The sequence below is a fragment of the Ips typographus genome, linkage group LG1 (genome assembly GCF_016097725.1).
Source record: "Ips typographus isolate SLU linkage group LG1, UJ_Ityp_2.0, whole genome shotgun sequence".
In the NCBI taxonomy this organism is placed as follows: Eukaryota; Metazoa; Arthropoda; class Insecta; order Coleoptera; family Curculionidae; genus Ips; species Ips typographus.
Genome location: NC_138422.1, coordinates 13514702 through 13542169, shown reverse-complemented (window position 1 = coordinate 13542169; position 27468 = coordinate 13514702). Strand labels below are relative to the sequence as shown.

Here is a 27468-nt window from a genome sequence, read left to right as displayed (position 1 = left end):
TAAACCGGTTTATTCACTCGAATAAATATGAATGAGTAAAAAATGGTTTGTCACTTCCAAAATAAATAACTATAAACTTGCACTTAATATTATAAAAAATTGAAATTATTTGGCAAAAAATGAAGTTCCTAAAATGATGATCTTTCTCTTGGAAACATAAATAAGCCTTTTAAGTTAGAGATAATGCTAACAAATCTCTTTTTCTGATTAACCTAAATAGTTCAGCAATGCTTGTATAATAATAACATTTTCTGCGGGGGTTTCTTTTCTAGATACATTTTTAACTATGATTGACGCTCTAATGATCGTCCGAATTATCGTGTTTGACAAGTACTGTCAAACAATGACATTTTTTAAAACGGCCCATTAACTCAAAGCCAATAACTAAAGTAAAAATAGTTTTTATTGAATTACTTTGTTATTTATGAAGCAAATCATAAGTTATTATACATCACTAAAATCAGAATAAAACGTACTGTTGTAAAGTTGATGATGACTGACAGAAAACGAAACGTCGTGTGGCAAATTTGATTGGGATATCTCTTCAAATAAGGTTAGAAATAAATAAAAACAGAAAATCAAAATTTCAGTTTTTTTCGGATATCTTTGGAAGTACTCGGAAAATCAAAATTTTTAAAACAGCATTTGGTTGAGCTTTATATTGCGCAACTTTGCCCCAATTTAAACTTTCTCGTATCTCCTATGGTTTCTGAGATCCCAATGGTGAGGGTCGAATTTGAATTACCCTGTATAGATGGTCTAATTTATATGAAGGTAGTTAGTGTTCAGCTTTTTTGCACATATAAAATAATAATTTAGTAATAATAATTAAAGTCGAAGCTGAATATTGCTGAAAAAGTACATGGACAAAGTTTGCAAAGGTCAGAAGTCTAAATGCTTTTATTATGCATGTAATGTCGCAATTAAAAATATAAAAACTACTTAAATATAAAATTTAACATGGATATTATACGAGTGATGTCATAGCAAAACTGCCAATCTCCATTTTTAATTCAAGAAATAGAAATTTTGAAGGTTCTGTAAGCTTCATTTGCACCTAATCAGCCAATTTTTCATATAAAAAACTATTTAACATCAAACATTTGTTGCAAAAGTGCCAAACTCCAAACAGTTTTTACTGTTTTACTCAAAACAAGAAAAATTGGAGATTAGCGGTTTTATTTGCTTTGAGACCACTCATTCGATTTTGCACATTGGTGTTAATAAACTATCTAAAAATAATTAAATAGAATGATTATCGCACGACCAAATATTTCCAATTTTCTTAAACCTCTTGTACCGGGTGGTCAAATAATTACTAATATAATTATAGTAATTACACCTATTTTTTAGCAAAAAATGAAAATTTTGTATAAATCTAACCATATTGATGGAAAATATTTCTAGTTTTCTAAATCCGTCCCTGTATAAAACAAAAATAAAACAAAATACTCCTAAATTTTTGATGAAAAAGTACAGTTCAAATATCTCAGGAACGACGATTCGTAAATACTTATACATATTATTATAGTCACTTTTGTAGGTAAATTTGATAGTTGAAAACAATCACGTGAGCTTCAGAACAATAGTCACGTGACTGCAAAAATACTTACTTTTAACCTTAAGTAGAGTTACGTCGCCTTCAAGATTCCATTCGACGTTGGAAAATAGTCACGTGACCTTTGTAACTAAATTTGATAATTGAAAACAGTCACGTTACCTACAGAAATTCCTACAAAAGTCGTAAAAATAATCACGTGATTTTCAGAACAACATTTTGACCTTAAATATGGTCACATGACTGCAAGAATGCTATTGTAACCTTAATAAGAAGTCGCGGGACCTTTAAGATTCCATTCGACGCTTTTAATTTAAATCGTAAAAATGGTCACGTGACTTCAAGTATACTATTTGAACCTCTACTTGGAACAGTCAGGAATATTCAAAAATGTAATAATATACAGGACGTTCGATTTAATTTATTATAGTGATTATTATCGGTTTAATAAAATTTAATTTCTGAAACTAAATTAATTCGTCACTGCTTTCTTTTCAACCAGACTGCCCAAGAAAAAATCGATCACCTTATAATCAAGCAATAATGTACAAATTGCACAGTATTTTTTTTTAAACAAATTTTTCGTAACGTTAATCTTCCGTAAAGCCCGATCGGTTAAAAACTTACATAGTCACTCGATTTCTCTTTTATAATACGCCGAATGTACCGCTATAACAGTAATCAAATGAAGATTGAAAACCGAAGAAATTGAACGTCGACAAAAAGTGAGATTTATCAAAATTTTTGATCCATCACGATCAACTTATTAAAATATAGCGGGAATTTTTATTCATGTTGCTTGAACTACAGAACCGTATTGAGTACATTTTGCACAGGCTAATAAACAATTTTGAGGATTTTTTGTTGAAAATTTAGTTACTTAAATTTAGACAGTCACATGACGTTGATAATACTATTCTGAGCTTGCAACACTGTAAAGGAAAATCAGTCACGTGACCTTTAAAATGTAATTTAAACGTTGAAATTTTAGTAAATCAAATGTAGACAGTTGTGAAAGGTGAAATTGTAATAGCAAGATCACGTCACGTTGATAATGCAAATTTTGAGCTTGCAACACTGTAAAGGCCAGTTTACACCTGTCAATATCTGTCACGTGACCATGAAAAAACAGCTTGCACTAAGGAAATTTGCTAAATCAAATTTAGACAGTTGTAAAAATGTAGGTTGTAAGAGACCCGACACGTAATTTTGATTTTTAATTTTGGAAGCTGCAACACTGTAAAAATCAGTTACATCTGTCAAAAATAGTCACGTGGCCTTCAAAATGTAGTTTAAATTTTGAAAAACTTCTTTACCTTCCGATTGAGCAAATAAAATACGGGGTGTTCCACTTAAAATAATCAAAACATGCATGTGTCAAGAATTTGACATCAGATTTTGGCGATTCAGGAAAAATACTGTAACAGAGTTAGCTGTAATAGGTAAAATATAAAAACAATCACCCTGTACAGGGTCTTTCACTGGGGACTGACCAACCCCCTTTTTCTGACTTCCCTGTATGTAATTAAAAAAACTGAAATAGCCATTTAATGTAGTTTAAAAAGTTGAATCCAAAAACGATCACAAAATTTTAAAAAATTTTCAATAAAATTCAATATCCTACAAGGTCAGTCAAAAAAGGTTTTTTTTGTAAAAATATTTACAGAATTTCGAGCACATTCCGAAAATAGTTAAATATACCGGGTGATCCATTAGAAAAAACACCATTATTGGCTACAGCCTCTTCTATTTGAAGGTTAGGAATATTTTGGTAGTAATTTTTTGATTCAACTTTTTGAACTACATCAAATGGCTATCTCAGTTTCTTTAATTACATACAGGAAAGCCCAAAAAGATGGGTTGGTCAGTCCCCAGTGAAAGACCCTGTACATACATATGACTCTAACGTTCATAGAACAACCAGAAGAGTTCGGTGCTGTATAGTTTAACCGTTAATAAAATCGCGGAACTCGAGGTCGCGGTTATGGTAATAGCGCAAACCCAGATGGTACAGTGACCAAGTGCCCAGTTCGTTAACCTATCGATGTTGTAGTAGGAGTAGTACTATCTCTTGCAGCTTGTACCCATAACTCTTTGGCGTGTATGAGCGTCTAGATCTTGGATTAGGCTGCATTTAGAAAGTCGACATGCATTATTTACCGATAGTTAGCATATCACATTTTTTTCACTTCGCAAAATGTATGCACGATTGTCATTGGTTTGAAAACCCAATGGTACTCCGTCGTTTAGGCGGTGATTAATAGCCGGAAAATCGTACGACATGAATAAAAATCTGATCATTTTCATGTGTCAAGTTGGATTTAAATTTGCTATTTTATCAGACGATTTATCACATTGGTAGTTTATTTACGTCTGTGAGCACCTCCAAGCAGTATGGTAGTACTGTTATTCACCATTGTATATTATTAATCATAGCTGTATTAGGAGCAAGCACCTGAAATATGCTCTGCACATAAAAAAATAAATTAGAAAAACGGTTTATTTTTTCTACATGTTTGGTTGCTGAACAGTTTAAAAGCCTGAAGATGGTGAACTTGATATTGTACAGATGACTCAAGTTAAGCCTTGACCTAAGTTTCTATAGAAGTATAAGTCAAAAATACAATCTGCTGTCGTTCACATGACCGTTAATCGTGTTTCTTCTCTTGTCAGTTACTGTGATTTTTCTGCTGAAATAATAATGTCAAATTTCTCTGATCACTCTGGTCGAATTCGAGTTGATTGGACTGAGCATGCAGAGCAAATGTAACGTCACGATGACGTTATTAAACAAAACATTAGTTTGACCAAGTGTCAAATTACATCATAGTGACGTCAAATTCGATGTTGCACGTTTTATGGAGCGTCACAACGAATATGGCCTAATTGGAAAACAGAACCAGATTTTTTAGTCCTAGTTTTCGAGATCACAAATACATATAGAGAATCAGAGTTGAGATACAGTGTATAGGACACTGACAAAGTTTCGATTTTAAGAAAAGATAAACATTTATTTCTGAAAGTTACTTTAAGTAACGTGATAGAGGGATAATGATAGAACGATGAACGACAGCTTGATCTTCTGTATTTTTCGAGAGCATCAATGAGTTAGAATGTTTCTAACATTCAAAAGTTTCAATATTGTTATGTCACTTCATAAAACCCGCCAATAACCACATTAAAAATAAATTTGATTAGCTTTGAAGACATTAACGTCCTGCTTTAATTGGTATTTATTGCTCGCTTATAAGTCATCTACCCCACACAGAGAGCAATAACCAAACACTCTCGGCATTGTAGGACACTTCCCTGTTGTAATCTGCATAACAGACAAAAGGCTTTATGATAGAATGGATGTAGGTTATTATTACAAATGGCTTGTAAAGCCCTACCTTCAAAGATGCTATTTGAACGTAGGTGGTGACAAACGATCCCAAAAGGTCTGGACAGTTGCAATTGATGGCGTCGGGTTCTGGTACCGTCGTTCTTCCACTTTCATAGATGAACTACCCAGAAGCTTAGCAATTTCATGCTAGCGCGATTGACCGTTTAGTCGGTCACACTGTCAATTTATTGCTTCATTGTCAAACCATTAAAGACTTACGATAATTGGTTCGTGGTGGTAGCCTTATCGTGTGTGAGGCTGCTGGAAACCATCGACTGCTAAAAATAGTCGACGAAGAAGTGAGGGTCGTTGACTCATTGATGAAGTAATTTGTGTGCCGTATTAAAAAGTGGGTTAATGCATTGTTGTATTTGGGGTACGACCGGTGCAACGAGCGACATGGCAAAATGGTGTTTACTTTGTAATTTGCCTTATTTGGTCGCAACTGCGGAAGAAACGAGACGTTTTTTTGTTTGCTCTTCAGCTTTTCGTGTTGTTAAAAGGGCTCTCTGACATTGAAACGATACTTTGTTAATGAGTTTTTATGGTTGAGTGGATATGGTACCACTTAAAATTTTTGAAATTTATTTATTTGGTTTGTGGGCTTCTGTAAAAAAGTTGTATTGTCACAAAACCAAAACCGCACACACACGCACAATTACCTACTAATTACAGTTGTATGATTGCAATTTCAATAAAATCAGTTTTCTATCATAATAATCTGTCTATCACCTGTTTGATCTCAAATAACACTGTATAAATAGACTTATAATTATGATTATTCTGAAACTAATTTCGATTCAAATTTCCAGACCATATCGGAATAGGGGGATATTGAAATGTGATTTGATATTTGTTCGTGAACAAGTTTATCATTCATACATATTTTGTGGGTTTGTAAAACTATATATAAGTTTTATGATTTGTGTATGTGTTGTAAACTGGCATAGTACGTTGTTTTAGAGTTTTCTATCCGTAGACTTATCTTCCGCTGACTCATTTCATTAAACTCATTTTATTATGGGTTGTCCAGCTATAAACTCTTCAAAACCGCAATTAATACTTTACTTATAAAGTTTGATAAAACATTGATTGCAATTATCAATTATTAATTATCAAATAACAGTTTTTTTTTTCAATTTGTATCACTTATTAATGTTTATTAAGTAGATAAGACTAAAAATAATTTCAATTACATTAACACTGTTTAGTAGAGTTGCACAAAACGACAGCATTGCCTACTAAGGTCAGACTTGAATGTCATAAATCTTTAAATAAATCTATAGAGGAGTTAGAAGTGAACAGTGTTGCCTGCTCTGCAAGTATGTACAGGTAAGAAATATTAAAAACGGAATTTGAGATTAAAGACAGGAACCATTGCTTGGGGCATTGTAAGCTAGTGTACCTTACCAAGGTTGCTATGATGTCAAAAGTGACAAGATGCTAAGTTTAAGTTTGCATACTTAAATTTTTAGACTCTGGTTTAATTTATTTAATTTTTTTTAGTCTGAGGTTTCTGCCAATTTTTTCAAAACTTGAACATAAAAAGGTTACATTTATTTGATTATCTTATAATAATGTAATGCTTGTTGTAAACTAATCCAATATGGTGTTATAACTGATAAAAATGATTCTAATGAGTATAAGAATGAGGATCTTGTCCCCTAGGTACTATAACGAGAAAAAAAACATTGGTGGACCATTGTAATTTGCTATGAGCGTTATCGCCCACTTTTGTAGTAGATATAATTAGACACATTATTATAGATGAGGTATCAAAATATTATAGTGTTGGCCAGTATTGAAGTTATCTAAATTAGTGGTCATTATACACTTGAAAACAAAGGATGATATGCAGATTACCGTTTACAAATAGTATAGAGTTTACTTTTGTGTAACAAACAATGAATGAACTCTTTGGTTCATGAGAGTGCATGGCAATGTTCCAATTAAAATTTTTGGCTTTAAAAGAGTGAACATTTTTTTACAAAAGTTCGCTTTAGGTAAGCAGTATAACTTAAAGTTATGCATGGTAAACTTTATAAATTTAATCATTGCATGGGTCAAGTTATAAAGTACTCTTAGCTAAATTGAAATGTACTATTGACGTTAACGCAGATTTCTAGTTTTGGTTTGGTTAGGATTACCACTGCATCTAATAACCTAAAAACTACTTTTTTGATAAAAAAAATGAATGTACAAAATAAACCTCACAAAAACAAGAATATTAAAAGAAAACAGGATGGAGAAAGATACAAATACATCTGAAAACCAAAAATAATAGCTATTTATGTACCAAGGGCGTTAGAGAGAACATAAGGACATTATACTCTTCCTAACGCCTGTGGTGCATATAGTCAAATTTTTACCCTTTGAGAATGACGTCATGCAGGTGAAAAAACACGCATGTCTGGAATTAGACCACAAGTTTTAACCTACAAATGCTTTGAAAAATTAGTGTGTTCAGAAGTGACTGATGATCAATTGGGATGACATCTGGAAACTGTTTCTTTTCGTACTCCAAAAAAAGCAGCACATTTAGAACTAGCATTTGGGCTTGCTCATTGTAGCGCAGCATTTTTATACCTTTGATATTTGTTTATATCAAAGTGACAGTAAATGTCAACGTTTTTAATTTGACAGGATGACAAAATTAATAACGTGCCTTTTTTGTTAAAATTGTTTATTTCACATGTTTGATATGCGAGAAACAAAGATGTAAAAAGATGACGTCATTCTCAAAAGGTAAAAATCCAACTATACAATGTTTTATGTTTCAGCAATTATTTACTGTTTCTGGCATTGAAAAATAAGGTATACCTTTACCGGTATGTTGTTTAGTGTTTATTTTACCTGAATGATGTGACTGACTTTGATTATCCTGTCAGTCAGTGAAAATGTTAAAAGCTGGACGAAATTTTACAAAATATAAAAGAAAATGCAGCAAAAGGTAACGTAAATTTATTACCTAAAAAGCAAGAGCATCCTAGGATAGAAAATACGTAGTTTTTATGGCATGAAAGATAAAAAATTCCATAGCTAATATTAAAAAAGGTTTCAGATCGTTATAAGCGGGCGTTATGTTAATAACGCCCTCAGGTTATTATGAGCACTATAATCTACTACACCGTTTCCAAGATATTATTTGTTCATAATGTATAGGTGAAACATAAAAAAATCGAAGTTTCCTCTGTAAACCCAGAACGAGATATTTGTTTACTGATTTAACTTTGAAAGTAACAAATATGAAAAAAATAGTTCTATAGACTTGATTTAATGGTTCTGATCTGGTAACTTCTGAAAAAAACAATGCAAACTTTGGACACTGAGAACGACATTTTGAAAAGTGATGTAGAACATTTGGATAATTTTACTATAGTGGAAAACATTTATATTATACACGAAGACAAATTGTTAAGTGCTCTCATTGCAAATTAAAAACCAACAGTTCTAATATGTGACTAATAGTGACAAAAGCAAACAAGAATAGATTAAGTGAACCTTTAGTGATGACATTTTCTTAAGTGGTAATTAAGCTTCACTTAATTATTTGTAAGGCCTTATTTAGGGTAAAGTGTTACTTAAGTTTCCTTTAGCAAAACTCCTGCAAAGGGTCCTAAGTAATTAAAGTTAACAAGTGGAGATAATCTAAAGTATTCTTAGACACAAGCCAAACTATTCAATTGTCCCAATTAAGGTAAAAACCAGTTTGGGCTGTGTGTGTGTGCAGATCTTTCTCTTTAAAACACAATAATAAGACCCGAAGAAAATCTTCCGGCTCACACCTCGCTAGTTCTTCATCTGTTGAAGATCGTCCCGGAAACGGGAGCCCCTCTCGCATTGCCAAATCTCGGTTACCAGCATTTTACCGACGATTTACCGTAATGTTTGCTCCAATTTACCGCTACGGTGTACTTCTGTAAAATGTTTATTCTATACGGTGACGTGACTCCTCTCGTTTCATAATAATTATTATTTGCGTCCGTTAATTTTTTCGACAAATATGAATTAGAATTTTTATTGCGGGTGGTGTTTGTATATGTTAATTTCCTGAAAGTAAAAGTGCTCGAAAATGCCGTGTTTGAACAGTGCAAAACAGTGTTTCAAAATTAAAGCCGATGAAATTAAACAGAAGAAACACGCTAAAAAGAAGGAAGCTAACAAGAAAAAGGAGAAACATAAAAATCGATGGGCAAATTGTGAGTAATTTTCTCGTTAAAGCTTCTGTGGTTTTTGAGTGTGAATACGTTAAATCTTAAAATATTTGAAGCAAAACAGTACAGTTAACTATTTCCAAACCTAAACTGCTGAGTAATTGTCTCTTGTATCGGAGGTTATTGAACTCGCACTACAAAAAAAGCTGACTTTCGCCAAAAATAAGTTACATGATTGATCAACAAAATTTCATGGATTTAATCCAAAAAAACTTTGGTGTAACTCAGAATGTGAATTAAAATTTAATTTCAAGCTAATCTGCTACCAATTAAACAGTTATAAGCAAAGCTTTGCAAAGTTCGTTAAGCTCAAAACTGAATGCCGGTCTTTATTAAATATTAAGTGTGTTAAGAGGCCAACATTCTAATATTGGTAGATTCATAGTCCAATAAAGAAGATTTCCCGTTATCTGAAATTATAATTGATGATTTGTCGATTCGTTTGCCCTGAGGGTTTGCCAAATATGTATAGTAGTATCAAAAGCCTAGTTTGGTTAGTTTTTATTTGGGAAACCCTAAGCTAATTAAAAGTTACTAGTCATTTTTCAGCGAAATTAAGTTTGTAGGTGACTGTAAATCAGTAATTAGGTTAGAAAATTGATTAGTGGAAAAAAATAAACAAATCTACAGTTTTTCTCAGAGCTTGAGAAAAGTGACTTGAGGAAAAAGGCAGGTTTGTTAAACTAGTTACAAGAAAATTACAAAAGTTTGTAGTTTCTGGAAGAATTTTTAGTAGCTCTTGTCTCTATAAAATTAAATTGGGCCACTCGGTACAAAAGCAGGTAAAGCTCCCCCGGCAAGAAATAAATTATTAAAATTGATATTTATAATTCATAACAGCACTTCCTGTTTTCAATGAATCAATAGTACAACCGGTTTACCTGGAAGTATTAACTTGATGCTTATTAAAGTCGTTACTAAAATTTCCGAACCCTACACTAAACTTAATGCAAAGAAGAACTAATTATTAATATCCAAAATAGGGTAAGTATCATATTGATTTTGTAATGAAGGAACTGAATGGGATATTACTGATATAAAATGATTGATTGCAGATATAGTTTCCACAAGACATCAATATTTCGAGCATAGACCTGAATACCTCATTTATTAACGAGTCTTTCAATATTTACAACATGGAAACCGAACGAAAATAAATGTTTCTTTGCTCGGTCCTATTGTGTTTTTTTGCATATTTAAATGTTTAAAAAGGCCTACTTTTAGGATAAAATCGATTTGCCTATTCGAACGAATTTTAAATAAGTCCAGACTTGTTTCTTTATTCTTTGTTGAGTGGTTTGTTTGTTTTACTAATAATTACTGATTGTAAAAAAAATCTCTTGATTGATAATGATATGAAATAATTAATCGAAAGTTATAATTACTGCACTATTACAGGGAAAAAATATTTTAGTTTTCAGAAAAATCAGTTTTACTAGTCACATTATTCGACAGAGCGGTCTTTTTAACTTGAAACAGCAAAATACCTGGAAAACTTGTAGAGTAAAAAAAATGTTTGCAAAAAATGTTAACAAATGTTCAAAATATTCCCTGCCAACTTAAATGAACTTACAAAATGTCTTTTTAAATTTATTTGTACAAGAAAAAGTTCTGCTCCAATGTGTTCCGTTACATTTTTTAATAAATGTGAAAAATGGAGGATCTGGATGCATTAGATCAGGCCCTAGATTCTTGAATCGAGGGAAGGGAGTTATCAAGACAAACGAACACATAATTTGACAGAAACCAGCTTTTGCCAACCAGTTCTGTCACATTCTATCAACACTTCTATCGATAATTCTACTCCCTGCGTTCAAGAATTAGGGCCCAGATGACCTGGCAGTAGATGGAGAAGAATCGTCTTTTCTGGTCTAAAACCTGGTTGTAACAGTACAAGAGAAACTAGCTCTTATTGAAGGTTGCCAATTTTATCGACCCGATTTCCCCAGTCGAAATAAAAAAAATCCTCAAAAAATATTGTTATTTCTGGATTTTAATACATTTATCCAGTCTATCTCGCTCCGTTTCCTTCAAACACTTTTCCTCTTTTGTCTTTTAAAATGGCAGGTGTCATTATTTGACACGTATTACGTTGGTTACGATGACAGCCAGAAGTTTATTTTACATAATTTTACCTTGTTTTAATTAAACACAATTTTCTTTAAAAAATTACAAATAACTGAGATATTTTTAGGAGAGATAGTTTTTTATTTATTTTACTTGCAATTTGTAAAGTTTGTAAAGTAGTGCAAAGTTTGTATTTTGCATTTTGTAACTTTACAACATGAAAAATAACAGTTTTGCCATATTTTTATTTCTTATGAATATTCATGCTATTTTACCAGTAATATTAATAGTCTTTTAATTTAGATATTTCATAACAATATAAGCATTTTGCCATAATTAAATTTTCCGTTCTCCCTGGCTTTTTTTGCTCAATGCTATAATACAGCGTGGTTAAATTTGCTTGTTTTTTATATGGAAACTTCCAAAACCCTTAAGGAATTTAAAAGTAATCAAAAAGACGTTGTTAGAGTATTTTTTCAAGGTGCGTTTGATGCCTCAAACAGAAATTTTCTTTTTTTGTTTTGGCAAATTTTGAGGTAACTTTGTGCATACCTTTTCAGTCAAATCTGCTATACTCCCTCTTCTTTTATAAACATTGCTAATATTAATTTAATAATTTTGTGTTATTGTCTTGGTCGGAGAATTAACTGATATATTGGATTTATTGGTTAGGATTTTCATCATCATTTTGATATCAATAACAAATCCTTGAGGATTCGTATTAATTACAGCCTTCCAGTTGGCAAAAACATTTCTCTAATTAATTACTTTTCAAATTTAAATTTAACTCACCTCGTCGATATAAACTGATAGTTAATTCTCAATATTTTCAAAAGTTTTGATGTCTGAAACAGTCTGGATAACACAGTAAAAACCTTGAAACTGGTTGAAGTTATAGACCGATTTATTTATTATTTCAAACCTGAGTTTACGATCTGTGGGATAATGAATTTTGCAAACGGACTTTCCAGGTCTTCTGTATTTATAGCGTTGCTATTAATAATAATAAAAACAATGCAATGGTGTAGCAGTTCATGATCATTATACTCTGATGATATGCGGTAGTTTCTAGCGTAAGGCGGTTTCTCACCTAAATCCAAATAATTTAATCACACAAACCCACTTCTATCTGTATTTTCAATCGAATGTTGGCTATGTATGCATATACTTAGCATGATGAGATAAAACAGAAAAACCGGGCACATATCACAGGGAAGACTTTAGTTTATTTTTGTCGGTTGTACCCGTACAACGTGGCTAAACAATGTTTTAAAAATCTCTTTCAGGTCGTTCTTTGCATATCTAATTACTTTGGTACGATCAGATAGTGTGTGAGAGTTGTACATATGGCCACTTGTTTTATGCGCCGGTTGCATTGACACGTTTAATATGCAATTTCTCTTCGTGGTAATTTTTTCCCTTAACGGAAATACCGAGAGGAAACCGGCAAAGTGACGTTTTTTTCCAAAAGTGTTGCGGTGCCACGAGTTAGCAGAAAGTTTAACCTAAAAGCTTTCGGTGGAACTGTGCCAGATTGGTGAGTCTCAGTTTTTATAAGTGACCACACTTTAAACTACTACATACTTACAACATTACAGTTTGTGATTTTGTTTAGTCGTTTAGAGTATTCTCCGTAGTGCTAGAGATATTCCAGAAAATCTATATCACAAATAATAACATTTTTAGAAAGTGGAAACTAAACCCTTAAACTTAAAGATAAATCTTCCTCAAAAACATGTTCGAACCCAATCAAAAGTTCTACCAATAAAGATTAAAATAATTAAGAAAAACTTAATTTAAAAGTTTCTTAGAGATTGATGCAGAATTTCGGCAATACAAAAAGACTGTACACTTTGTATGTAAGAAACGTGTTAAGAGTGTAGAGTGTGTTAAAAACAGAAAGTCATGTAGGGTTAGTTGTATAGGTTCTATTTAACTTGAATCTGGAGGTTATTTCTAAAACTTCAGATTAACTAACTTCATTTAACTATGACCTATACCACTGACCCTTAGTTCCCATTTACAGGAATCATCGAATGAGAGAAAATTTACTAAAAGCTGTATATCATATTTTATATCAAAAGACAAAAAAATTATATACAGCTTCTAAGGTTCTCGTTTTGAATTTAGATTTACATGAAAAAAGTTCCCACCCTGTATTTTAGTACTGCAGTAAAATCATAAAAGATGTAATCAGGACGTTAACCATATTCACCACTTTTACCTAATTTAAAGTCAGCAACGATGCAAAATTATGTCAAGAACGGGTTACATTACGTTAATTTTTGTCCCTGATGAAAGACAGTAATTGTCGAAACGTCGAATTTTGCATACAAAACTATACAGGTACGAAAATTTCAAAATTATACATAAGAAACTAGTGATAATAAAGAAAGAAATCATTAAAAATCAATGAGCTAGACAAAAATGGTGACAAATCAATCTGTCGAACATATGTAAAATTCAAATAACAAATTTCAACATAAGAATTGTGTAAAACAGTAATTTCCATACACCATTTCATGCCATTTCCTGGACAACCGTTCCAGATAAAGAATCCACAAAAATCTTCCAGAAATGCAAATTTTTTTGAAGTTTTCAAACTGCTTTAGAAGCATACGGAAGATTTTAGAGTGTTTTAAACTTTAAAAATTTTTCTGGAATCCTTTAGTTTCATTTGGAAATTCTTAGACGGTTCTAGAATTTTTTGGAAGCTTTAAACTATTTGGGAGCTTTGCTAGACTAGTTGCAGAACATTTGGAATCTTTTAGAACGTTCTTTTAGAACTTTTGGAAGCTTCTAGATTGTTTTGAAAGGCTTCCGACTGCTTTAGAAGCATTTTGGAATTTCTGTAGTGTTTTAAAATCTTTTTACACTACTTTAAGAGCATTGAATGTTCTGGTAAGACATTTGAAATCTTGTAAACGGCTCTAGAAACTTATGGAAGCTCTTAAACTGCTTTAGAAGTATACAGAAGCTTTTAGAATGCCTTAAAATTTTTTGAGAGCTTTTAGACTAGTTCAATTTTATTTGAAAGCCTTTAGAGTGTTCTAACAGCTTTTGGAAGCTTTTAGACTGTTTTGGTAGGCTTTCGACTGCTTGAGAAGCAGTTTGGAGTTTCGGTAGTGTTTAACCTTTAAGAAGGTACTACTTTAGAAGGTGTTTGGACAGTTTAAGGAGCATTGAAGATACTGGACTGCTTTTAAAGCATTTGAAACCTTGTAGACGGTTCTAAAAACTTTTGGAAGCTGGTACACTGCTCTAGAAGCATACAGAAGCTTTTAGACTGTCTTGGAAGCTTTTGGAATCTTCTAGGCTGTTTTGTAAGCTTTTGCAAGGCATTTTAGAGCTTTTATAGTGTTTGGAAATACTTCAGGAGCATTTGGAAATTTTTTGGTCAGTTTAAATTTGTAAATTGATTCTTACCCATTTAGCAAGAGAAAATTGGTGTTTATGTCTATCAGAATCTTTTCAATATAGCAAAAGTCATTATTACCACTTAGGGCCCAATGACCCACTGTGCGACGTTATGTGCGATAGTATTAGTTCTATAATAAATAAACACTTATTAAATAGATTTACTCTAATTTATTTAAAAAACTTGAAAAACATAGTTAAAAACCATACGAAAAATAGCAGCAAATAAGCACAAAAAACTAAAATAAGCACAACAAAAAGAAAAAAGCAAAAAAAGCATTAAAAAAATCTGTGTGTTTTTGCATAAATCGTTAACATTAGATTCAAAGGTTGGTTGCTTTTATTATTTACAAAAAGCAAAATTTCTAGAAATCCCGACTCTACAGATAACATGTTACATAAAAAATGATTAGAATTATTGTGTAGAGAATTAAATAGAATTACAAAAAAGAGGGGTTACTATTTAAACAAGTTGGCCTTGATATCATAACTTTTTTGGATTATCCTGTATAGTAGTAACCTTTTCATTCATCATAATTTTTTTGTTTTAATTTTGACATACCTAATGATTATAGGTTAGGTTAGGTTAGTTTACAATAAGAAAATATCATAGTTACTTGTCAACTATTCAATTAATTTGGGTGGTCTAAATAAACAATTAGAAGAACTAAAAATTTGTAAAATGACACCGAGAAGGAAATATATTTTATTATTCATCTGGTATTTCTGCATATAATATTAAATGCCACAACTGACGTAGCATGTAGACAAACGGTTTTATTAATTTAAAATCGATATTTTACTTATTTTTCTTTTAAGTGTCTCTTACTTGTTTAGTCACCCTATATGACAAAAGTATTTTGTTAATAAGACACCGGGTACATAATGTATGGTTGGCTTATATAAGACTAAAAAACGCAATCAAATATGATGTACATATGGCAAAATGCACCAATGTTTTTTTCTTATGACAGCCTCAGTTGAGATTTCAAATTTAAAAATCCACTGGTGCAATCAGTCATATAAGACTTAACTCAAGTCAAAATTGCTTTACAAGTTACAAGTAACTATTATATGCCGAAAATCAAACAAAAATAGGATGACGTAACAATGTAATAGGATAAACATAGACAGGTGTCACATTCAAAACATTCACCTGTCTATTTCATCGTTACGTCATTCTATTTCTGTTTGATTTTCCGCAGGTAGTGTTGATGATAAAGTTCACCAAGTGGTTAAGAATTGCCAGCACCATTTTTATACTTTCAAATTATAAACGATTGACAGAGATGTCGGAGGTGCAATAGAAGGCAGGACAACTTCAGATCGAGTCTATTCGGATATTTCGAAGACAAAACCAAAATCAAACGAAATTAGTTTTTATTCTTTTTTGCTAATTTATCTGATGAGATAATGACTCTTGGACATTGCCACATTTCCGCCTCTACAATGTGGAAGTCGGAAGTATCATATTTTTTGATATCCAACGTTTATATATCATCAACTTTTAATTTTCTTGATTACTATGATGTGCCATATGTTATGATTCAGTCTTGCAATTTCGTAATAATAACGAAAACTATGTTTTTACAAAGAGGTCAAATGAGACTACTCCACGTGATTGCGATTTACATAAAAATTATCATGTGACAAACTGTCAGATGATGAAATAAACGCGCTCTAACTTCACAATTAATTGTTGAGGTATCACCATATTCAGTACAAAAAAATGAATAATTTTAAAAAGTAGATAGCTCGAGAGATATCTAATATGGTGACACCAAAACAAAAACCTAAAAGTTTGAAGTAGAAGTCCATAGTCTCGCAGTGGAGGTGTAAGAATACAGGGTGCGGAATAACACACAGTCTTCTCCACTATAAATTTATTAACCCACCAGTTAATGGGGCGCTCGACTAGTTTCGGGCATAGACATGCCCATCATCAGGAGCTAAAAGAATTAAAACGCTCTAACAAAGGTGAACTCAAAAATGTGGACAATGGCGAAGGACATACCTTAAAAAGGTATGTGCCTTTGCCCGAAACTAGTCGAGCGCCCCATTAACTGGTGGGTTAATAAATTTATAGTGGAGAAGACTGTGTGTTATTCCGCACCCTGTAAAAACCTAAAAGCTGATGATGGTTGCCAAAATCTGAAACTTTTTATTTGATTTATGATAATGCTACGTTGTAGAAGAGGAAGAGTGGCACGGTAGAATGTCATTTATTTTGAGTTATCTCAGCAAGTAAATCAGGAAAGTCTCAGAAGAGTACCATAAAACCAACATAAATCGATTAGATAGTTAGAACGAACTCCGTGACAGTCATTTGACAGTGTCACATTCTAATCGGTTTGAAAATGGCAATGATGTCACGTAAATAAGTGTCAACTGACTTAACAGAGAATAATTGATCTGTTATTTTTACTAAATTGTTAATTTGAACCATTAAAACATTTTTTTTGTAGTGGCCCATCTAGGCTTTCGTAGGTTTTTCTTAAAAAGAATATTTCAACTTCTAAAAGAAAATTTTTCGAAAAAGTTTACTTGACTGTCCAATTTGTTTACAGTGGATGACATGGAGCAATACTTGCAATACATTGGCGGAGGAGCTGGGGCACTGGCACTGACCGGTGTGGCAGCGGCGTCCGCCTTTTATTTGGCCAGTAGGCCAACACCACAAAGACCACTGTTTCCCCTGGATGCTCAGTGTATATTGGAACAGGAAGATAATGGTGTAAGTAAGCTCTCACTTTGAAAGTTTATTAGGTTAAAATGTACAAAATTTAATATTGGCTTTTTGACTTAAACAGTAGCCAAACTCTATCGATGAAGGTATTATAACAAAACTTGTAACGATTTAACAAAGTTCAAGAACTAATTTGATATCTCTAAAAATTGAGATTCAGTAAGAAAATTGCATATTTGGTATGTTTCAGGGGAGAGATAGAGAGGTATTTTTTGGTAGCAGATCACAGACTGCACTAATTGTGCACATAACACTATACTATTTCTGTCAACCGTCATTTTTTATTATTTAACTATGCTGTTGATTCTGACTACTTGATTGACTGCCTGTCATATAAAATTCTTCAGTCTAACTTTTGCTTTTGATTGTATAACATATTAATTTTTTCACATTTTTTGCATTTTTCCACTTTAATTTAAAATGTTGCGACACAACACCTATGCTCCATATAAATAGCTCACCTATCGAGTGTTTGTCACCTTCAATCTAATATTAACTCGAGGTCGATTTAGATGAAAAACTCGCTTAAATGTCTGTGATGTCATTCAGGAAAAGTGTACATCAAACAGCCTTTCTGGCTTCAAAAAATAACGTCGAGGTTGAAACCGATGCACTATCCTTTATATTACCGTTTAATGCCAGAGATAAAGTTTTAATAACGATCCCAGCGTGGGTGGTAGAGTAAATTTTACTTTAATTCATGTGTTTTTGAATATTTTAAGTCTTGAAATATATTATACATGACACTATTATAGTCAGTAAAAATATTTTACACTTTCCATTAACAAAGTCTAATTTTTATGGCTTTACAGACTGAATAGCTTCGTAATATGCTTAAAAGTATCTTATTACAAAGATTATACTCACAAAACATCAGGTACATGAAATTAAATGAAAATGCAAATAGAGTCTTAGTGAAAACAAAACTCAGTCGATCTCCACAAAATATTAATACCTATTATTTTGTGGAGATCGACTCAAAGTTTTGTTTTGACTTACACTCACTACTCCACTGTGAGCATATGGACTACTACTTTTCAATACAAATAGAGTCTTGTTTTATGTTGATTGATTTTTTTTACATACATTTTCTTACATAAATGAGTATTTACAATCTTTTTGGATCTAGTCTATCATGGAATTTTTCCTGGATTATAAAAAGATAATGAATCTTAGTTAAGGGTCAAGTCAAACATCATCCTGAATATTGTCAGATATACGTAAACCATAATCTTAATCATTATTTAGTTGATGTAGAAGATCAACAGTTATTTTTGTAAGACTTTCAAGAGAATCTGCATTCATTTTCTTTAAAAAGAAATTGTTTGATTCTATTTGGTTCGATGGAATGTAGAATTGAAACAAAAATTATCACAACTCCATGAGGGAAGATCCAAAAAGATTATAGACAGACTTTACAACCGATACCGAGTTTCAGTTAATCACATGACAGTAATTCCATTTGAAGCTTATATTATCATGTGACATTCTGAAGCTGGAGTAGTCATTGCGAATAAAGCTTGAACCTTAATAGAAGGTCCGTTCGCAGAACGAATTTTCAACTAATAATCAGAGGAATATGTCCAGCTATTGGCTATTACCCTTAAAATGCCAATGTCACGTGAGCATTCAACCAATAAAGCCAACAATTTCCGATTTTCAGTTGGAAACCAGTTTGAAATTACCTCTACGAACAGACCTACAGTCGTTTGGAGTTGACTTCGACTTATGTTGGCTGCACTTAAGTGCAGACCTTAAATTAATACAAGATCTCGTACAAGACTATCCGAGATTAAAAGTAAACATCTATCAATGGAATTGTTCTTCGATCATTTGCCAAAAAAACCCCATCGACATTGGCGGTATAACATTCCATGTGTATCACATATTCAAATATTTTTCCTAACAAAAAAAAAACACTTAAAATAAGAATTTCGTCGTTGAATTTAATTTTTTATACAAACAGTAAACCAATTAGAATGTAAAGTTTATTTTTTCAACTAATAATATTGTTTTACTGCATGTTTTTAATGTAAAAGTTTTCTTTGGATACATTTCAAATGTTAAACAATTTACACTATATTTCTCATTGTGTAATGCGTGTTATTAAAAATATGATGGGTAAAGATATTTTTCGCTGCATCCATCCTAAACCAGTTTATACTAATTATTATGGATTGTGGTTCAGAAGATAATTATGGATGCAATAGTGGTTTTAATGCAAATTTTTATTTTTGTTAGTCTTTAAAATTTTGGCATAATAAAATACACACATATTGATATTATTTCACTTACAAAGCTTAAGGAAAGTTGATACTAAGTTTTAATTTGACTGCCACAACTTGCACCCGTTCTGTAAAATGTAGTTTAAGATAGTAAATGTTCAATATTCTATTTTATATTTTTTTGCGTTTAACTGACGTTTTACTTAAATGGTTTAAAAAATCACTTTTAGATACTTAGAATTGGTCATCTGAAAACTCAAAATTTCCATATATGTTTTATAAAGACTTTAAATTAGGTGAAATAAACATAAAAATTTAAAACTACTTTTTGAGATTCAGTATCTCGATAACGTGAAGAGCTAGAGATGCGAAATTTGTCTAATTTTGTCGAACTTTTCTCTTTCTAATGTCAGTTTAGTGAAAAAAGTTACAACTTTTCAAAAATTGGAAAAATAACGTTTTTGTCAAAAGTGCAATTTTGGAAAATTTATACTTTGCCCCAGAAGGCACAGCCAATAGCATATTTATACCAAAGGACTTTAAATTAGATGAAATAAGCACTTAAACCTTCCAAAAATTGGAAAAATGCTATATTCTGTCAAAATTGTTGTATTTTGCTCCAGAAGGGTTCCAATTACATGAAATGAGCACAAAATTTTCAAAAAAATTGAAAGAATGTACGTTAACTTTTGAAACTCTAATAGAAACTTTACTAATTAAATTAAAAGTGTGAAACACAGATTCTGACCAGTGCGTCTCATCATATTTCTCACATGATCGTCATATGACGAGCCTCTTTTATAATCATTCATGTGAAAAGTGTTTTTAACTCGCATTACACACATGATTCGAGTGGGCGTAATAGTATTGATGCACGAGGCAATAAAATCAAAACAAAATATTCAATGACGTTTTACGAATTTGTGACTTTGGTACGATGACTTGGTGGTAACGAATGATTGATGGTCGTCACATCGAATTTGGCCAAAAGTGACACTAATAAAACGATTCTATTGGTCTCGATCGTATCAAACGTATATTTGAACTGTATTATACTCCAAGTTTATATTTTTAGAGCTTGGTGGGCAGACAAAGTCGAAATTTTACAGACTAATTCGCGACGCGGTAACTTCAACTTTACGACGGTGTCGCTTGAAACTCGAAACGGTTTCTTGGATGTTTGATGGCATCGTAATAGTGTTATAGTGCCTTGTGAGTGCAGTTTCTTTAATAACTAAGGGGGTCATCCAAAAAAATTGCCCCAACCAACCTACTACAAGTTGTATTAAAATTCTGTCAGAGTTTTACCATCAATCAAATTTAATTACTACACGACCCTTTCAGGCCTGTAATTTTCAACACTTTTAGTCCTACATAATTAATTGCCTATTATTGTAAACTGTTTACCTTTATTACCCTTAATAATTAAACTTAAACCTACGTCACTACACAAATAAATTGCGTAAGCAAGTGTCTTTTGAACTTTCAAAAAATATCAACAGTGCCAAAATGCATTTGTCCCAGAATAAACTTGCCAAAACTTTTTCGAAGCTCTAAATTATTTTATTCGTTCTATAAACCTCAACAATCATCCTGATGGTGCTGACACTAAAATATTCTCTTTTATTTATAAAATAATCCTGATGGATGATTAATTCTAGAGACGTCAATCGGTTCCTTGTATAATAGATCAAACTTTTAAAACACAAGTATTATCTGGAAAGAGCTTCGCTTAAGCTTTACAAGAATTACATAAACTTATCTTCGTTTTTCGGTATTTTGAATAGCGGCCAACTCGTCGGTTTATAATGACTCATTGATCAATTTTACTAGCTAAAAAGTTAAAAGTAATATGCAGAGCATTCCAGTATTTGTTTGGGAACTTCCGGATTCTAGTGAAAAGTGTGCATAAACCTGTATAAGTGATTGTGTTAACGGAAACTTAATTGAAGATGAGTTGTTGCAAAAGTGTACCACCTATAATTACACCTATTAACTTGAATAACCAGTCGGATGTGTATAGCTGGCAAGTAAGTTTACATTGTTATGCAATAGACAATTATTGTTGTTTTAATGTTTGTTTTTTGAGGCCAGAGTCTTTTGGCAGGTTAAGTGTGCAAACATACTGACATTTAGTTAATTTTGTCGATATTAAGTAATGCACAAACTGAGTATTTGTGTTGTCGACAAAAATAATATTAAATGAAATAATTCACTTCACTTAAATTCACTTTTGTTCATTTAAGACATTCAAGGTACCTAAAATTGGTTTATTATTAATACACTAAACTAATATTTGCTTATTGGATATTGGCGTTTAAGATGCAGTAGCGTTTATTAATTTCAAGCACATCGCAGCTTTTATACTTAAAATAACCAGCTATTAATATGTCTGCGATAAAGGGATATATTACTACTAAATCCTAGTTCTACGTATTTACTATATTATGTATTTGACCTAATGAGGTGGGAGCAAAAGGAAAAGTGAATGATGACGAAAAAGCCAGAAAATTATTGATGACAAGGTAATGAAATCATAAGAAGTGAATTAATGTCAAACTAAAATCCTGGAACTTTGGTAAACTGGAAGTTGTTTTAGTTATTTGTTGAACCTATTTGAGACTCTATAATTATTTGTAGTACATAATTACTTAATTATTCAAAAGTAGCTGCGTTTACCCGAAGATAGTTTGTAATGTTTTTCCGCTTTTTATAATGTTCTGTTAATCATTAATTCAAAAAGGTCAAAATAATAGATAAGGACATAATTACTCCAGTTAAATGTCACGACAGTAAGACGTCATTTATAAATCTTGTTTTTAAGACACCGTTTTAAGACTTTATTAATAAACTTCTACTAGCAATTCGTAAAATTTGTATTTGAACGTTTAAACAAAATTGGTACGACTTCATGATACAATACTTTCTGCAGTTAACAAAATCAAATACTGCAGAATAAGAGCACAATGATGGCACGTCCGGTTATACCGGAAGTAGATACCAACTCGCTTATTTTAGATGAAACATCTTGTATATTTTTGCAATTTTGGATTCCACGAAAAATTCTAGGCATATTTCATGTATTCATGTATAATGTCATATACCTATCTGGTATCTGTTTCTGAGATATTTACCATTTTATTTGACATTTGCAATACCAAAAACTTGACAAACAAAATTGTTATTTTCGCATATAATTGTTTTCAGGCTTATTTGGCTCTAATTAGATATTAAGTAAGGTTTCATCAATGTAAAATGGGTATGGCACAATTTCGCTCTTATAAGGTATGTTTCTCATTTTTTAAGTTTGTTTTGAGTAGATTGTAACTTTTCTAGCTTCTGATGATGGGCATTTATATTCTCGAAACATGTTAAGTATTTCTCTTTTTTTTTTCCCTTTTTTTTTTTGGAGGTTAATAAGCTTGTTGTGGTTTATGTTTTTGTTTTCATTCAATTGAATACACCTCCACTGTGAGAACATGAACTACTACACTTTTTAAACGATTTTAGCTTTTTTCAGTTCTATAAACAATATTTTTATTCGATACGAAATAGATTAACGACCAGTTTGGTCTTTTTGGTCAATAGTTCAATTTTAATAAAAATTTTAAAAAAAGCAACAAGAAAATTTCATTTTCAGTTTCTTGTGTAAACTTTTGAATTGAAAAAAATTGAAATTGTGCTAATCCCGAAAATATTCAGTGAGATTCATTTGTTTCAAACAAATGTCCTGTTTACATATTTTCTTTGATATTATTCGGAATACATAAAAATTTTCAAATATTGCAAAAACAATTAAATTTTTAGTATTTTTTTACTCATTTATTTTTTAATATTTCCAACAAACACATTTGGACGTTTCATATTCCAGTTTTTCAACTCGCGGTCGTTAAGTTTTTCCATTACTTACCAGAATAAAAATTCCAAGCGTTTATATATAATTATAATCATTTTTATTGCAGTTTAAAGTCATAAATCAAGTTAAACTTAACAAATAAATTAACAACTAAAAGCTTCCAACAAAATTAATTTTCCTGATTTTTACGGCTTACTATAACCACAAATATGTGATCAACAAAATCCGATACTTTTCTTTACAACTTTAATAGTTCACTTTTACGATTCTAAAAGATTGTTCCTGAGTAAAATCTAAAAATATGAGAGCAAAAATTTTTTGTTATGTAATTTTTGCGGTTTTACACACAAAAGCATTAGAATAAATCAGTCTGGAAAATGGATTCGCCACCACCTGATATCATGTCAAATTTACTCATGGTCTTCTTGGCAATCTGCCCAAACTGGCAACGTTCTCGAACATGTTTTCTCGCATATTAAAATCTATTTATCCTGACATTACGAAATATTGACAATTTTTGAAGCGCCAAAGTTCGACGACTTTACCAGAAACTAGTACTTTCGATTGCGGTAAACAAGACATAAATTGCAACAAACTGTCCGGAGCGAAAATTGTAAATTAATGATTACCTAAATAATTTGTAAGTTTATACGAAAACAGTGTCAAAATTTTTAATTTACAATCATTTTTCACTCTAATTTGTGTGTAATAAATTGCCCTAAGTTAATTTTCTTATGTGGTTGTTACAGGGTCCGGACGTCATAAGAGTGTCCAGATTCTACAAAGATGCAAAACAGGGAAAGTTTGTTAGTTATTTGCATCCAGATGCCAGAACTCTCTACGAGAGTTTCAGGAGAGGTTCCAAAGTTTCAAGTAAGTTAAACAAGAGGAGAAAATAGAACAATAATGAGCAAATAAATTTCTTCACAACGTAAACTTCCTCTACACTAGAAACGATATTGTTTCAAAACAATGTCATTTAAACAGTTGAAAAAGCTTAATATATTTTGAATAGAAAATGACTCAGATTAAATAAATAGTTCAGATGGATGCAATAGGAACAGCTGGATTATGTTTAGCACAGCGAGGTTAATTATTGCAACGTATTTAAGTATAAATAAATTATTACAACTAACATTATTCACTCGGAGTGACAGTACATTAGGAGAGAAAAAAATGGGTGAAAAATTGAGAACATCAGTTTCAACACTTTTGTTAAATAGTTTATAATAAATAATATGCATGCCAAGAAATATAGATATTATCCGATAGAAGTATTTCAGTCTAAAAATGCAGTTTATCTATAGTCTTTAGCTAAACTTATCCCTTTCATTTCTAATTACGTTTCAGGAAGTGACTATATTTAAACAGCATTTTTAGACTGGAAAACAAAATTTTTGTTTGTTGTGAGTTTGGTATAAATTACTTTCAATATGATATCTTGTAATTTTTCTTTTAAGCCTTTACTCGGTTTTAAGTGGATGTAAACCTATAGTTCACAATAGGTGCAGAGAGTCATTCCGAATATTTTTGATATCTTGCAAAATTTCTGTAACTTTAACCGTTTCCGACATATTCGACTGTTTTCACTTTTTTTTGGAAATAGCATAAAAATTTTGAAAATTTTGTATTTTTGCCATTTCTGGGGTTTCAGCTACCGAAAGTAGCTCAAAAATGTTGTCAAAAATTGCTCTTTCACTTCGGTCTTACCACAACACAATTGAACATATACAGGGTGTAAAAAATTGTGACCTGCTCTGGGTGTGACCTGCTCTAGTTGTGACAGCGTTTAAACACAGTCTACTGGATAGAGTAAATATTGTAATATTGTAAAATTTCGGTAACTCTTACCGTTTCCGAGATATTCGATTTTCTCTTCTTGAAAATAACATCAACATTTTTAAAATTTCCTAACACCGCCATTTTTGGGATTTCAACGACTGGTAAAAGGTCAACATGTTCGTTTTGAACTGCTCTTTGATCTCGTGCTAACCGAAACACGATTGAACGTACTCAGTGGAGTGGTGTGTAGAGTCCACTAAATAGAAAAAGTCGTTCTGAAACTTTTTGGTCGTTTGCAAAATTTCCGCAAATCTAACGGTTTCGACTTTTCAAAATTGTATCCAATATTTTCAAAATTCTGTAGATTCAAAATGACTTCTGACAGTCAAGACTTTAAGATTTAACACTAAAAAACCTCTTTCTTATTGCAGATAATGGACCATGTCTGGGATGGAGAGAATCCTACTCCAAACCTTACCAATGGCTGACCTACGACGAAGCTTTACTAAGAGCAAAGAATCTTGGTTCCGGCCTGGTCGAAATTGGCCTGAAACCGGGCACCACCACCATGATTGGCATCTATGCGATAAACTGTCCAGAATGGATTCTGTCCGAACAGGCCTCGTATTGTTACAGCATGGTTATAGTTCCTCTCTACGACACTTTAGGAGCTGATGCGTGTTCCTTTATTATCAAACAAGGTAAACATATAATAGAGGGTTCAAAGTGAAAAATTAATTTGGAAAGTGTACTTGCAGCGGAGATTCAGGTCATCCTGGTGGAAGATGACGCAAAATGCAACTCACTATTGGAAAAATCGCCCAGATGTTTAAAGAAGTTGATAGTGTTTAAGGAGGTTCGACCAGCCACAAAACAGAGAGCCAAAAACCTGGGAATTGAAATTCTTAGGCTACAAGACGTGGAGCTTTTGGGGTCCAAAGCTAACCACCCAGAAATTGTAAATTTTCTCATCAACATTTGAGTGTTGTTAATTACTTTGATTATTTCAGCCTCCTTCCCCTTCGGATTTGTGCACCATTTGTTATACAAGTGGAACCACCGGTCAACCAAAGGGAGTCATGTTGACTCACGAGAATGTTGTAGCCTCTATGAGTGCGGTTGTTTTGCAATTTGGCGACCATCGACTCAGAAGCGATGACGTCATGTTATCATTCTTACCCTTAGCTCATATGATGGAACGGTGCTGTGAGGTTTGTTATCATACCTTTTTGGAATTAAAAATAACCTTGGCGAATGTCTATTGTAGTGTGCAATGTATATGCAAGGTGGTGCTGTAGGATTTTTCCTAGGCGATATACGGAGGTTAAGTGACGATATGAAAGCGTTAAAACCCACAGTCACACCGGCAGTACCCAGACTACTGAACAGGATATACGACAAAGTTCAATCAGATATTTCAGGAAACTGTATTAAAAAGACTTTGTTTAATATGGCTTTAAGCTCTAAAGAAAGTGAGCTGAAAAGGTGAGTGGTGAGGTCATGTGCCAGTGGATAGTTATTTAATAACATTTTTAGAGGAATAGTGAGGAAGACTAGTTTTTGGGACATGTTGGTGTTCAGGAAAGTTCAAGAAGGAATGGGAGGACGGTTGAGGTTAATGCTTGTCGGCTCTGCGCCTTTAGCAGAAAATGTATTAACGTTTATTCGATGCGCAATGGGATGTGTGGTAAGTCAAAGAGACATATAATATAATAAGTCTGCAACTTATTCTGACATTAAAATTGCATTTAATTTTGTTTATAAATTTAAGACATACAGGGTGTCTAAAAAGTCTGGAATATTGCAAATATCTCGAAAACTGCTGATTTTATTTTTCTCAAAATTTGCGTCTTGTTAAAGTAAATAACAGCGCATGACGTGAGGGTGAAATGAGGTTCGCAAGTATACAGGGTCAGTCACAAAGTATACCAACTTTCTTAATTCAAACCTAACACACTGTATATTACTTCAGATTTTAAGAGTACTCATAAAGGCCAATTCAACGATATACGATTTTTTTTTTTAATTTTTTTTTTTTTTTTTTTTGATTTTTTTTTTTTGATTTTTTTTTTTGTACCTACCTATAACAATGATATGTGTAACAATGAGAGCTAACGTCAATATAATGTTAAATTAATTGGCAAATTTTCCTATTACTTAAAATGGTGTTTTTGAGTGAGAAGGATACTTAAGATGTCAGTCTTTTCCTTCTCACTCA

General features: G+C 32.0%; 1 protein-coding gene and 1 long non-coding RNA gene across 10 annotated transcripts in view; one reads left to right on the top strand and one right to left on the bottom strand.

Annotated features, from left to right (window-relative positions):
• The window catches only part of LOC145740328 (long-chain-fatty-acid--CoA ligase 6), a 38044-nt gene that overhangs the window by 6789 nt on the left and 3787 nt on the right, over positions 1-27468 (top strand). For 4 of the 9 annotated variants that reach the window (XM_081995817.1, XM_081995822.1, XM_081995819.1 and 1 more), the window contains exons 2-8: positions 17209-17375; positions 24218-24341; positions 25682-25951; positions 26009-26208; positions 26261-26461; positions 26518-26735; positions 26787-26937. In XM_081995817.1, the coding sequence (XP_081851943.1) occupies positions 17209-17375; positions 24218-24341; positions 25682-25951; positions 26009-26208; positions 26261-26461; positions 26518-26735; positions 26787-26937 (1331 nt within the window). Of the gene's footprint in view, positions 1-6135; positions 6276-8739; positions 9143-12456; positions 12762-17208; positions 17376-20665; positions 20825-21190; positions 21643-24217; positions 24342-25681; positions 25952-26008; positions 26209-26260; positions 26462-26517; positions 26736-26786; positions 26938-27468 lie in introns of those variants that run through there. The other 5 variants (XM_081995821.1, XM_081995816.1, XM_081995820.1 and 2 more) reach the window with 5 other exon arrangements.
• Positions 4629-5305, bottom strand: LOC145740373 (uncharacterized). The gene is made up of 3 exons (XR_014181400.1): positions 5163-5305; positions 4951-5090; positions 4629-4877 (listed from the first exon to the last, which is right to left on the bottom strand). It is a non-coding gene; the product is annotated as an uncharacterized LOC145740373 (long non-coding RNA).